Source organism: Mirounga angustirostris, unplaced genomic scaffold, assembly GCF_029215605.1.
Source record: "Mirounga angustirostris isolate CCGP_5_RB_7025 unplaced genomic scaffold, mMirAng1.0.hap1 SCAF_17, whole genome shotgun sequence".
NCBI classification, from domain to species: domain Eukaryota; kingdom Metazoa; phylum Chordata; class Mammalia; order Carnivora; family Phocidae; genus Mirounga; species Mirounga angustirostris.
The window spans coordinates 47,787,991-47,800,343 of record NW_026991725.1 but is presented as its reverse complement, the minus strand read 5'-3'; the positions used below and the strand labels follow the sequence as shown (position 1 = coordinate 47,800,343).

Genomic DNA, 12,353 nt, shown 5'->3' with positions numbered 1-12,353 from the left:
CATTAGGTGAATTCCAAAGGGAGCCATTTTGGCCTTAATGGATGACTCTTGATTTGGGACAAGAAGAAAGAAGAACAGAAGGGAAGAATGTGTATGCACTGTTGGAATTCCATCACTGAGGACAGAATCTGGAAGGCAACATAGGATTATTATGGCTCTGCTATTTTCTAATTCTCTGGAAATGGAACCTGCTTTATAATATGCAAGCTTTTTTGTCCACCTTTGGAACAAGTTTTTAGGAAAGCGTATGTGGGTACTGCCCAGACAGTTGTCAACTTCCTTCTGCCCTGCTTCTGGTGGCCCCTTCTTAGTGGGTTGTTCATTTTTATAGCTGAGACCATAGGTCACTATCAACCTCTTGGGCAATTTTTCGACCTGCCAGGAGGGCCGCCCTGCATCAGGCGACCATTACACTCAGCTGTGGTCAGTGGGATCAGCGGGTATCAGGGGATTCCCCCCCCATCATAATGTAATGCAAAAATGCAAAGCAACACAAAGTCATAAAACCCTTTAAGGGAGCTGTGGGTGTTTGAGCACTTTGAAGCTCGGTGTCTTCAAAACGTACGGTACGGTGGTGCTGTTCTTTGGGGTCTTTTGTTTCTCTGTTTTGTTTCTGTTGTTTTGTGGTGTGTGGGGTGAGTTCCGTGTGGTTTGGTTGTCCCAGGAGAGGCATATGGGGGCCTGGTTTTATGGGGTCCAAAGGATGCCTCAGAGCACCCTGTTCTCCAGGGGATTTAGATGGATACGCTGTTTTCAATGAGCGGAGGGTCCAGGTAGGTATAGGGCAGTGACAGCCTCTGGTTCCGCTCCCGGATATCCTTCGAGATTTGGGCCAGGCAGCTCTGGAAGGCGGTGATGCTCTGCTAAGGAGCCTCCTCCGTGAAGTGCTCCTCTGGGTAGGTGCCCAGGGGTCGCTGGGAACCAACCACAAGGTTGAATGAAGGGGCTGCTCAGCAGCTGGGACCCCCGTTAGCTGTCCACCCCGGGGACCTGGAAGTAGCCTCCCTCTGAGCCTCAGCCCTATCCCTCCCTTTAGGCAATGAGGGTCACTGCAGGCAGCTCTTGGGGACTGAAAGCTCAAGTCAGAGTTTTCCAAGGGGAGTCCCCAGCCCCCAGCGTGATCCCCTTGCAGCTAGGGTGACTCTGCATGAACTCATTTGATCATTTGACCCTCCAACGTTCATGTGTCCCCCTGGGAAGGTTCAGTGGGTGAAGAAACCCAGCGTCTTGAAGGCAGGGTGGGGTCTGTGCCAGAGAAGGGAAAAGACACCCCCTCGCACACCCCAGAGCTGGCCTGGCCTGGCCCCCAGCCCCACACTCACTTGGTCCCCAGGCTCCTTGCTTAGCAGCCAGAGGGCAATGATAATGTCACATGTGGCATTGACCAGCGGGAGGGTGGCTAGAAACCCCTCTGGCGTTGTCTGGCCTTTGCAGGTGTGGGGTGGCAGCTGCATGGTGGGAGGCAGGTTGGGCATCCAGACACAGGAGTCAAACTGAAAGCCAAGAAGGCAACGTTGAGTCCTAGGAGCCCGGCCCCCCTCCCTACCCCCGTCCCGGCACCGACCGTCCTCACCTGCCCGGCACTGACGGCGTAGTGCTTGGCTGAGCAGTTGAAGATGACCATGGTGACGTACTGGACCAGGGCTTCCCGGGTCTCCAGCGCGGAGGGCACACCTGCGGGGGGAGGGGGGCCAGGCATGCGGCTGCCAGGGTCCTCAGGACCCTGCTGCAGGGGGCTGAGAGTGGGGTCCAAGGGCTGAGGTCCCCATACCTGAGCTCTCCCTGCCCAGGAAGCCCTCCGAGAAGATCTCCCACACCCAGGCTTGGAGTTCATGGTCATCATGCACCGATGCATCACTTGGGTAGTAGATGTTGATTATTTCGGAGACAAAGCTGCAAGGTGCACTGGGTTCAGTCCCGACTTTTGACCCTGACCCTCCCTCCCTGAGGAGCAACACGGCTCAGTGTCATTCATGTCCAGCCCCCCTCCTTGTCGGGAGCCTCCCTGGGCCCTCCCGCTCCTCCCCCATCTTCTTGCCTCCCCCACCCCCGGCTCGTTGGGGATGGCTACCTCACCTCTCCACTGCACCCCAGATCTGCAACCCATCATCCCGGTAGTAGTAATTCGGGATGTCTTCGACTCCTCGGGCCTGGATATCCTCAGGCAGACACAGGACGGAATAGCTCAACTGTTCCATGTTCCTCTGTATCAGCTCCGAGAAGCCTCCAACGCCAATGCCTGTGGACTGGGAGACAGAACTCCTGGGTGCCGGAGCGCTGGCCCCAGGCAGCGCTGGCGGGAGACACAGGGACGCTCCCATCGCCACCCTCCCTGAAGCAGACTTACCCTGTCCACCACCTGCCCCGGGGCGAAGAACAGCTCGCGGGCAAGAGTGTTGATATGCAGGGTGTACCAAGTGTGGGGGATCAACAGCTGTAAGGGTCGGAGAAGACACAGGTGGGTGAGGTCTGGGGCCAGAGAGGCACCAAGTCTTATAAATCACCATGGAAAGAGATGACAGCGACAAGAGGACCAGCCGGGGACAGGGATCAGGGCCCCAGACCTCGTGCCAGGGGCTGGGCTTCCACCGGCATCCTGTGCTATGACCCGGGCCTGGCGCCTTCCTCTCTCCGGGCAAATGAGGAGGCTGATCTGGAGGAGCACTACGAGCCCCCCGGCTCTGGCATCCTGTGATTTACTAACCCGTGCGCAGGCAAAGCACCATGAAAAGTGGGGCCGGCAGAGCAAAATGGAACCATCCCCGCAGAGTACCAGGCCCTGGGACCTGCCGAGGGTCAGAAACAATCAGCCTGGACTGGAGAGGATAGAAAAGGTCCTGCGTCTGGGACTCAGGAGCCTGCCTCAGTAAGAATCAGAGAATCCAAAGAGCCGTGGACCCCGCCTGCATGGGAGAAATTCCTGCCCTTCGGAGAAGAGATGCCCCAGGTCCCTGGGGAAAAGCAATCTGGGCCATCTGAAGGCTTAGCGGAGCCCAGGTTAGAGACGCGGGTCTCCGTCCCAGGGTTCCCTCGCCCCTTCTGCAAGCAACCTGCTGTTCCCTCAAAGCCAAGGGCACGCTCTGACATCTGCCTTAGATCTTGCCTAGGAACAGGGCTTCTGGACGGCAGCTGGCTGTCCCTCTGCTCTCCCCTAAGAAGTCCCAAGCAGCCCCCTTCCTCCCGCCAGCCCCTGCACCCCTCGCCCCAGCTCAGGGCCTGTGGGAAAGCAGGCTGCCAGGGAGGGCGTGCTGCAGCAGGATGGGGGCTCTGCGCCTGGAGGGAGGGGGCCACGGGGCCCAGGCTGCTGAGCACGCCCGGGGTGCAGGGACACAGTGTGGGCCACGTTGCCGAGCCACGGACCTTGAAGAGTGGATGGCAGTGAGGCAGCAGGTGCGCGTGCAACAGGTGCGTGACAGCCTCGTGGACAGAGAATTCGGCGTTCCGCACCCATGTCTTGGCCAGCAACCAGTCCCTCTTGTTGTCGCCGGGCAGGAAGATGGGGCTGTCGGGCCCCGGGGTCTGGCTGAGCTGTAGGAGGAGCCGGTGCGGGGAGAGGTGGCCGTGGGGTGTCTGCGGGGCCCCTCCGCCAAACCCCTCCCTCCCCCTGCCCTGCCGCTGACCTGGATGGCAAGGGGCAGCAGGGGACCCTCCCCCAGGGCGCTGGAACAGCAGGGTCATCGGGGCCGCGGAGAACTGGGGCCTCCCATTCACGACGTTGGTGTGGATGCCAGAGAGGATACCATGATCCACCAGGAACAGGGAGCCCCTCTGCAGGAGGGAGAGGGGGAGCAGGGGCTGCCTCTAACGGATGCAGGGGTGGGGCGGGGAGAGGACTCAGGGCCGGGGAAAGGCGTCTGCCTGGGAGAGGGCGCTGTTGGCACGCAGCACAAGGAGGTCCTTAGGCACTAAAAAGGAGGGCCCTCCAGCAGGGGACGGCCCCAAGGCACCGGGACGGCGGTGTGCAGGGCCTGGACCCCGAGCCCCTCACCTCCAGCTCAGCCTGCAGACTGGTCCCAGGGCCCAGCACGGGGGCCACCATGTCATCAGTGATGGGGAAGTTCTCTGGCAGGTGGCGACAGCGGTGGATCAGGACAGGGTTGAGGCCATTCAGGAACTGGGAGGCGAAGAAGGCGTCCTCCTGCCAGTGTTTAAACACGTACTCTGGGGGGGGGGAGGGCAGCGGGGGGAGCGGGGGACCAGGTCATCTCAACATGGAAGCCTCCCACCCGTCCCTGAGCTTCATGGTGGAGTTGCTTGCTCTTGGGTCCATCCCGACCTCCCTTCGCTTCACACTCGGTACCTTTCTCAGCCTGGGCTTCAGCCACTGCCTCTCACCAAGCAGCAAATCCGAGTCCCCAGCCCACCCGTCCTCCTGTCTACCTGATGCCCCAAGGCCAGGATTCAGCAGCCTCAAACACAGCACTGGGGGCTACAGCTCCGGGCCCTCTCCCATCGCCTGGCATCTGGGGACCTGCACCCCCATCCAGCTGGTTGCAGGCAGAGCTGGGGACCACTCACATGAGCTCCCTCTCCTCCTCCTCCCATCGATCCCCACTGATGCTCCATCCTGAGTAGCTCTGGCCCCACCTGTCCACCCCGTCTCTGCTGTCACTGCCCTGCTGAGGCCACCATCCTCTGCTGACCATGGCCAGGGCCTCATAACTGCTCCTCCTGCTTCCAGTCCCACCTGCTAACACCCTGCCCCCCAGAGGGCACATCTGGCTGTTCAGTCCTTGCCTGGCAGCCAGCCAAAGCTTCCCACTGCACTTGGGAAAAGCCCGAGTTCCCACCCTGGGCTCCCCAGCCCTGTGTGCCCCGGGGTCCCGTGCACCTATCCCCACTCTGTCTCTTATTTTCCCTCCCTTTGGCCAAGGCAGAGGTCTCTTTCCCCCCAGAAGGCCTCTGGTCCTTCCATCTTCAGGGCCTTTGCATTCACTGTCCCCTGAGCCGAAAACGCACTCTGCCCATTCTTGGTACTGTTAATACCTACTCAACTTCAAGGTCTCAAGAGACACGTCCCCTCCTGGAGACAGCTTTCCAGGACACACACCACCCCCCCACGGCCCACACAAGGCAAGACCCCCTTTTATGTACTTTTGCTGGGGCCAATGAACAGGTTTCACAAGGGAAACTCAGTATTTTGATTTTGAGCCTATTGTCCACTCACCTGCTCAACTGTGAGCCCGGTGGGGACAAAGACTGTGTCCACAGCCCTAACCCAGTGTCTGATGGGTCACTGCCCAGCAAATGTCTGTTGGATTAAGGGGCGTTAGAAGGTTAGGGATGCACCCAGTCTCCACCCTCTTTTGTATCTGTGGAGGAAGTAAGGTCTATCGAGGGACAGGGGCCTGCCCAGGGTCACACGGTGAATCAGTGCTTGGTTTTCTGAGGCTCCAGACAGCTAGGAGAGCTGAGGTCTCAGGGAAGAACTCAGGAGCTCCAGCCCGAGTTCCTCACCAGCGGCCGGCGTCTTGCGGAAGTTCAACATCCTTCTCATCTCATTCAGACTCTTCCAGAGCCCCTTGCGGTCCAGCAGCCCCTTGAGTTTTAGCTCTGTAAACCTGTCAGGGGGTGTCAAGGGTGGGGAGGGGACAAGAGGCCCTGGGAGACCCTTCCCTGTCAGCTGGCCTTATCCTTCCTGGGCTCTCAAACCAGCCCCCAGGTCCCCAAGTAGCCACTGCCCCTGAGGTCATCACGGTCTCGTGGGAATTGGTGGTGGGCAGAGCCTGTGCCCTGGGTAGGACTGTGTGACCCACGTCCTTGACAGTGGGGGAGGGCAGAAGGTGGGAGTCCCAGGGCAGCTGAGGCCCAGGATCGGGAGGGAGTGGGCATCCTTACGCAGAGCTGAATTTCAGGTAGAAGCAGGAATTCTTCGTGACAGAGTATTTGATGTTGAGATCCAGATCTTTCACAGACTTCTCATCCAGACAGTGGGGCCAGCCTGGCCTGTAAGTCTTCCAGCTGGAGGGAGGAGCAGGAAGGTTGTCCACAAGAAGGCTCAGGGAACCCACCGACTGGGGCAAAGGCAGAGGTAGGGCCCTGGAAGCCCTCGTCAGAGCCAGCCCCCTTCTATGAGCGAGGGTATTCCCGAGCTCTGTCCCTGCCTCGTTCCCACAGCTGACTGGTCCAGGCCTGGGCACCTAACCAGAGCTAGGCCAATCAACGTCCTTTCTGAGGAATCAGACATCGGGTCCAAAATGGAGTCACTTGTGCTAAGCCCACGTCTGCAAACCAAGGCTTCATGCCTAAGCTATCTGCGAGGTCAGCCGCTCCCAGGAACATGACCTTTAACCAGTCAACCTGGAATTACTGGGTCATCACCAGAGAGGTAACCTGCCTGATAGATCCCCACCTTTCCTCAAAGGAAGGTGATCTTGCCTGAAACAATCCGCTTTTTTGCTAGAAACTGCCTTTTTCTGTCCCCATCTGCCTAGAAAAGCCTATCATTTTGCACGGCTCCTCAGAACTCCTTCTCTGCTAGAGCGGACGCTGCCTGATTCGCAAATCATCGAATAAAGCCAACTTGATCTTCAAATGGACTTGGTTGAATTTTTTTTTTTTTTTTTTAACAGGGCTGAGCCAGAGAGACTATCTGTCTGGATATCTGGACTACCACATGCAAACATAGGGACTGTTAGTTATGGCCACTTTCCACTGTAGGGACTGGGACCCAAAGAAAGCTGTCTACAGAGGGAGAAAGAGAAACGTGAAACAAGAGAAAGAGAGAAGCATCTAGGCCCCCAGAGACAGGGAGAGAATCACCTTGGTTTCTGGCCTCTGAGATCTGGCTACCCTTCCAGTACGTCTGTGGGCGTGTGTCCTCCTGACACACTCCCACCCTCCGCCCCCACCCCCAGTCTGCTCGCTGGCCTTTTTTTTTTTTTCTCGCAACCACAAAATCCCTGACTCACATAGATGCATCTCACAAGGGAGTTCATGAAGGCTTCAGGAACCTTGGGCAGGCATCCCAAGGGGAGGCACTTTGACTTCCATAAGCTTGAGGGGGGGCAGAAATTTACTCTTCCCCAGGCCTCAGGCACCTTGATCAAGCAATCAATACAGCCTGAAGACTTTGGGTGCAATGGTAAAATCCTGTCCCCGGAAGCTGAGCACACCCCCCACCTCGCCCCAGGCCAGTCCTTCTCTTATTCATTCAGTCAGTCATTGCCCTTGGGCTGGAACTTTCGACTTCAAAGAACAAGGGGCAATTAAAGTACACTGCTCCTAGGTGGTGGCCCAACCCTGCTTCTCACACGGGAGTGTACAAACCCATTCACCCAGAGATCTTGGTGAAATGCAGGTTCTGATGTAGCAGGTCTGGCGTGGGTGGGCCCCAGAGCCCGCGAGCTCCCAGGTGATGCTGACACTGTGATCCGAGGCCACACTTCAAGGCCTGAGGGCCTAAACAGCTGGAGCCCATGTAGCTGAGAGACCTGGAGCAAAAGCCTACAGCCCGGGCTTTGGGAGCAGCTGAGTTGGCCAGAACACGACCTTTTTGAAAACCTGCCCCTGAGCGCCCTGTGGTCCCTGGCTTTGTCCGCCTACCTGCAGCCCTAGCTCCCCTGCAGCCTCCACCCCTCACCAAGGCAGCCTCTGGGACCCGCCTCTCCCAGCTGAGCCTGGGGCAGAGGAAGAGCCCTCCTCCCACCTGCCCTGCAGGATGAGTTTCCTGGGCTTGGAGGGGGGCGTGGATTTCTGGTTCCGCCCAGATTTCCAGGAGGATAAAACAAGCTGATGGATGAAAAAGGCCCAGGGCAAGCAAGACCCCTGCAGGGGTGAGGTATTCCCAGCCCTGGTTTTCCCACTCTCCCGGGGCATCAGAATGCTCCGGAAGGCTGGTCCCAACAGAATTGCTGCCGGCACCCTCGGTATTCAGCAGGCCTGAGGGTGTCGGGGAATTTGCATTTCTAAGGAGCCCCCGGATGCTGATGTTGTCCTCGGAGAGGACTGGCGGGGACTTCCGTCTGTGTCATCCCGGGGGAACCCAGGCTGCCCCACATCCCTTGGGTGACCCCCACTCCCCGCCGCCCCCCACCAGCACCCCACAGTAGCCCCCTCCTCACTGGTACGAGTCCTGCCTGGCCTGCAGCTCTTCCTGGAGCTGTTGCCGGAGGATGGGGTGGTCGTCTGCCCAGGAGACCTTGGCTGTGAGCGCACAGGAGCGGGTGAGGAGGGCAGAGAAACGCCCCCCCTCCTCCTCCCCAGCTGCTCTGCCCTCCGCCCTGGGTCCCCTGCTCCCACACCGGCTGCCCCCTGCTCCTCCCCAGGGGCCACACCGGCCCACCCCTCCACTCCCCTTGCCTTGCCCCCGCCGGGCTCACCGGCCCCCGCGCGCAGCGACAGGCTCCGCGCCCTCCAGCCACTGGTAGCAGGGGAGGCGCAGGGGGGCGCCCCGCGGCGGCGTGAGCTGGAACCAGCAGCAGCACCAGGCCCCGTCCTGGGGGGGCTCCAGCTGGAAGTCCTCCACCTGGAGGGGAGAGGCTTAGGATCCGAGGGGCCCGTCCCCTGCTCCCTGCTCCCTCCTCCGCCTCCACCCCGGCCCGCAGGGCACTCACGGCGCCCGCGCTGAACTCCTTGCCCGGGTGGTCCAGGCGCAGTGGGGGGGGGTCTCTCCTCGGGCCCCCACGATGCTGACAGCTATTTTGTTCCACGCGCCAGCCCCGATGGCCTCCCCGGTGGACACTCTCACGCTGAGCTTGGCCATGGTGCCGGCCCAAGTCTGGCTGTCTGCTGGGCCGCTGAGACCTTTAAAGCTGGCGGCTCAGCTGGGGACACGACACACCCCGCCCCGCAAGGCGCCGGCCCCGCGCGACGGATTGCTGTCCCCCATTCCGAGTGCGCACGGAGCCCCTTTGCCACCCGGTAAGCAAACACACGCCCGGCCCAGGGCCCAGACGGGGCTGGGAGGCTCTGCAGTGCAGGGTGAGCAGGGACTGGGTGTCCTGAGGTTAGGGGACCCGGACCTTTCAGGGATGCAGGGCCACAGAGAGAGTCAGGATCCAAGCCGGGGACAGAGATACATTTGGGCCCCTCTTTGTTTCTTTGCCTTCTTAGCCTCTAAAAGCCTCTGCAGCCCCACCTCTCCACTTTCTACAGCTCTTCTTGGCCTGCGTTCATTATTTTATTGCTGCCAATAAATAATTTTGAGAACCAACCATGTGCCTCTTACTTCCTTAGGTACTGTGAAGACTGCCCAGGCAAGACCCAGTCTTTGCCCCCTTGGAGGTTAAAAATCAAGCGCGAGAGAAAATGAGTAAGCAAAGGAGGCAGGGATGCATCGAAGGAGAGAGGGAGAGATGTCAGGGAGGAGGTATGGGGTTCAGTTTGGGGGACTGACAGATTTGGGGGCTCTGGTCTGGAAATGCTCTCTGAGATGCCTAGTAGACATCCAAGCGGAGAAACCACTGCCGGGTCTAGAGCACAGGGCTGGGGTCCGTGCTCCTGAGCATCCTAGGCAGAGAATGTAGATAGAGAAGAGGGAATGGGCTGTGCCCTATTGGTTCTCTGCCATTTGGAAGTCATGGAACTTGGAGGCAGATCCAGGGAGGATCAGTCAGTGAGGTACAAGGAGGACCCAGAGGGGGTGTTTCATGAAAGCCAAGAGATTGGTCAAATCTGAGAGTTGCATCAGAGGAAGGCAGAAATGATTCCTGGGTCTGTCAACAAGGAGACCTCAGAGGCTGTGCCATGGGCTGCTGAGCGTGATGAAGGCAACCAGCCCGGCTCTGTGCCGCCAAGCTCTGGCAGGCACGTGACCAAATCCCACCGTAGTGTCTGGGACCCCGCCCAGAGCCTTGCTGGTGCTATGGTGGGGGCCGTGTGACCGGGAATAGAATTCCAGCGGCGCACTCCCACATACTTTACCTCCACCCTCCTGGAATCCCACTAAAATACCAAGTTTAAGGCATAAACCTACAAGGACAGGAAAATGAGTATGGAAATGTCAGCAACTGATTTAACAGACAGGAGAAGGCAGAAGCCCAGAATTCCCACTTCAAAATCCCCCAAGGTCTTATGAATTGGGAGACAGGTGCTCTGAGAGGAGTAGAACACAGGCTGATGGGACAGAAGTTTTTATGAGACGCCATTAGGACCCCTCCTCCCCCCAGATACCCTCCCTTACCTCACACAACCAGCAGGAGACCTTCCCCCTTCACCCTCCCACAGATGTTTGGAGATTTCTTTTCTGGAGAGATTGCTCTAAAGGGGAGTCTGGACTTGGGGATACCAGTTAGAGCTGAGGGTGGGACACAACATTTAAAATTGGAGGATGGGGTGAAAGTCTACACACTGAGCAGTGGGGGCCCCAGCCCCTTTCGCTGGTTGGGTCCAAGTCTGTTGGCAGCCACCATACTGTACCCCCAAACTCCACCCACCAGTCAAGACTGGAGGGCTTCTCTCTAGAGGAACTGACCAGCTCAAGTGTCATGTGGGGTCCTCCAATGAAATGGCCCTGTTCACACACCGTTCCCAGTCAGCGTTTGTTGACTCACTCTTAAAGATGAGTGGGTGGCCAAGGATCCCCAGAACTTCCTTGCAGGCTTATATCTAAAAGACAAGGATCAAAACAAGCAAAACTGAAGGAACAGACAAGGTGGGGAGCAGAAGAGAACTAAAAAAAAAAATTGTAATCTGTATCCTCAGGGAGAGGAGAGCCTATGGCTATAAGACTTATTGTTTCTGGGCAAAATGTTTGGATTTTATAAATCACCCATTCTTTTTTTTTAAATTGTGGTAAAATACATACAACCTAAAGTTTACCATTTTGACAGTTTTTGAGAGTGCGGTTCAGACAGCACATTCACAATGCATCACGCTCAGATGCATTCACTGTGGTGTGCAACCATCCATCCCCACCGTCTCCAGAACTTTGTCATCATTCCAAACCGAAACTCTCTATCTATTAAAAGACAAAGCAAAACCATTCTCCCCACCCCCAACCCCTGGTACCCTCTATTCTTCTTTCTGTCTCTGAATTTGACTACTCTAGGTACCTTATATAAGTGGAATCACACAATATTTGTCCTTTTGTGTCTTGCTTAGTCCATTTGGCATAATGCTCTCAAGTAAGTGCCGCACCCAACGTGGGGCTTGAACTCACGACCTCAAAATCAAGAGTCATGCGCTCCACCCACGGAGCCAGCCAGGCACCCCTTTATTCATTTTTGCGGGGGGAGGCTATTGTGAATAATGCTGTTGTGAACACTGGTATACAAATATGTTTGAATCCTGTTTAATTCTTTTGAGTATATACCTAGAAGCAGAATTGCTAGATTATATGGTAACTCTATGTTGAATTTTTTTGAGAAGCTACCACGCTGTTTTCCACAGGGGCTGCACCATTTTTCATTCCCACCCGCGCAATGCACAAGGGTTCCAATTTGCCCACATCCTTGTCAACACTTGTTCTTTCCTGTATATTTGTTCATCGCCCTTTTCATGGATATGAAGTGGGATCTCATTGTGGTTTTGATCTGTATTTCCCTGATGACGAATGGTGTTGAACATGGTTTCATGTGCTTATTGGCCATTTGTATATTTTCTTTCTTTTTTTTTTTTAATTTTTTTTTTTAAGATTTTATTTATTTTTCAACAGAGAGAGAGAGACAGCCAGAGAGGGAACACAAGCAGGGGGAGTGGGAGAGGGAGAAGCAGGCTTCCCGCTGAGCAAGGAGCCCGATGTGGGACTGGATCTCAAGACCCTGGGATCATGACCTGAGCTGAAGGCAGACGCTTAATGACTGAGCCACCCAGGCGCCCCCATTTGTATATTTTCTTTCTCTTAAAAAAAATATTTATTTAAGTAATCTCTGCACCTAACGTGGGGCTCGAACTCACAGCCCCAAGATCAAGAGTCGAATGATCTTCCAACTGAACCAGACAGGTGTCCCCATTTCTATATTTCTTGTAGAGCATAGTCTCTCAATGTTCTTTACCCAAACCATCATGATTATGATCCATTGTCAGGTCAAGTTTTCCATTTATCATGTAACTCACATGCAAGAACAACACATTTCTAAATATATTCAACGTTTTTTTATTTGTAGGTCATTCTTGTGGCATAAACCAATATTGCCCGTATGTATGTGCCCGGCACAGGGAGGCTAAGAAAAGGTAGCGATGCTTTCCTGTTTTCCCACCCTAAAATGCATCTTTGGATTCCCTTTCTCTGCTATTTTCCGCTTCCTTTTCCCTTCTATAAATTTAAGTGAGTCTATTTTAAAGGCAACTTTGTGTCCCTACTGTAAATTGAAAATCAGTTTCAGTTCCCATAAGAGAAGATCACGGGAGACATGAGTGCTATGAGAAGGGTTACTCAACTCTAGGTGGGTTCTGTTTGCAGGCAGCTGGTT

The 12,353-nt window shown here is 56.2% G+C and overlaps 1 protein-coding gene across 1 annotated transcript; it reads right to left on the bottom strand.

Moving 5' to 3' along the window:
• Positions 1–734: 734 nt before the first annotated feature.
• Positions 735–8,704, bottom strand: ALOX15B (arachidonate 15-lipoxygenase type B). Its single transcript, XM_045888168.1, is given in 16 exon segments — positions 735–914; positions 1,323–1,493; positions 1,574–1,674; positions 1,772–1,893; positions 2,077–2,246; positions 2,348–2,434; positions 3,361–3,528; positions 3,621–3,647; positions 3,649–3,768; positions 3,989–4,161; positions 5,458–5,561; positions 5,839–5,961; positions 8,064–8,150; positions 8,325–8,467; positions 8,556–8,603; positions 8,606–8,704. Coding segments are annotated over 16 exon segments (1,923 nt in total).
• Positions 8,705–12,353: the final 3,649 nt, after the last annotated feature.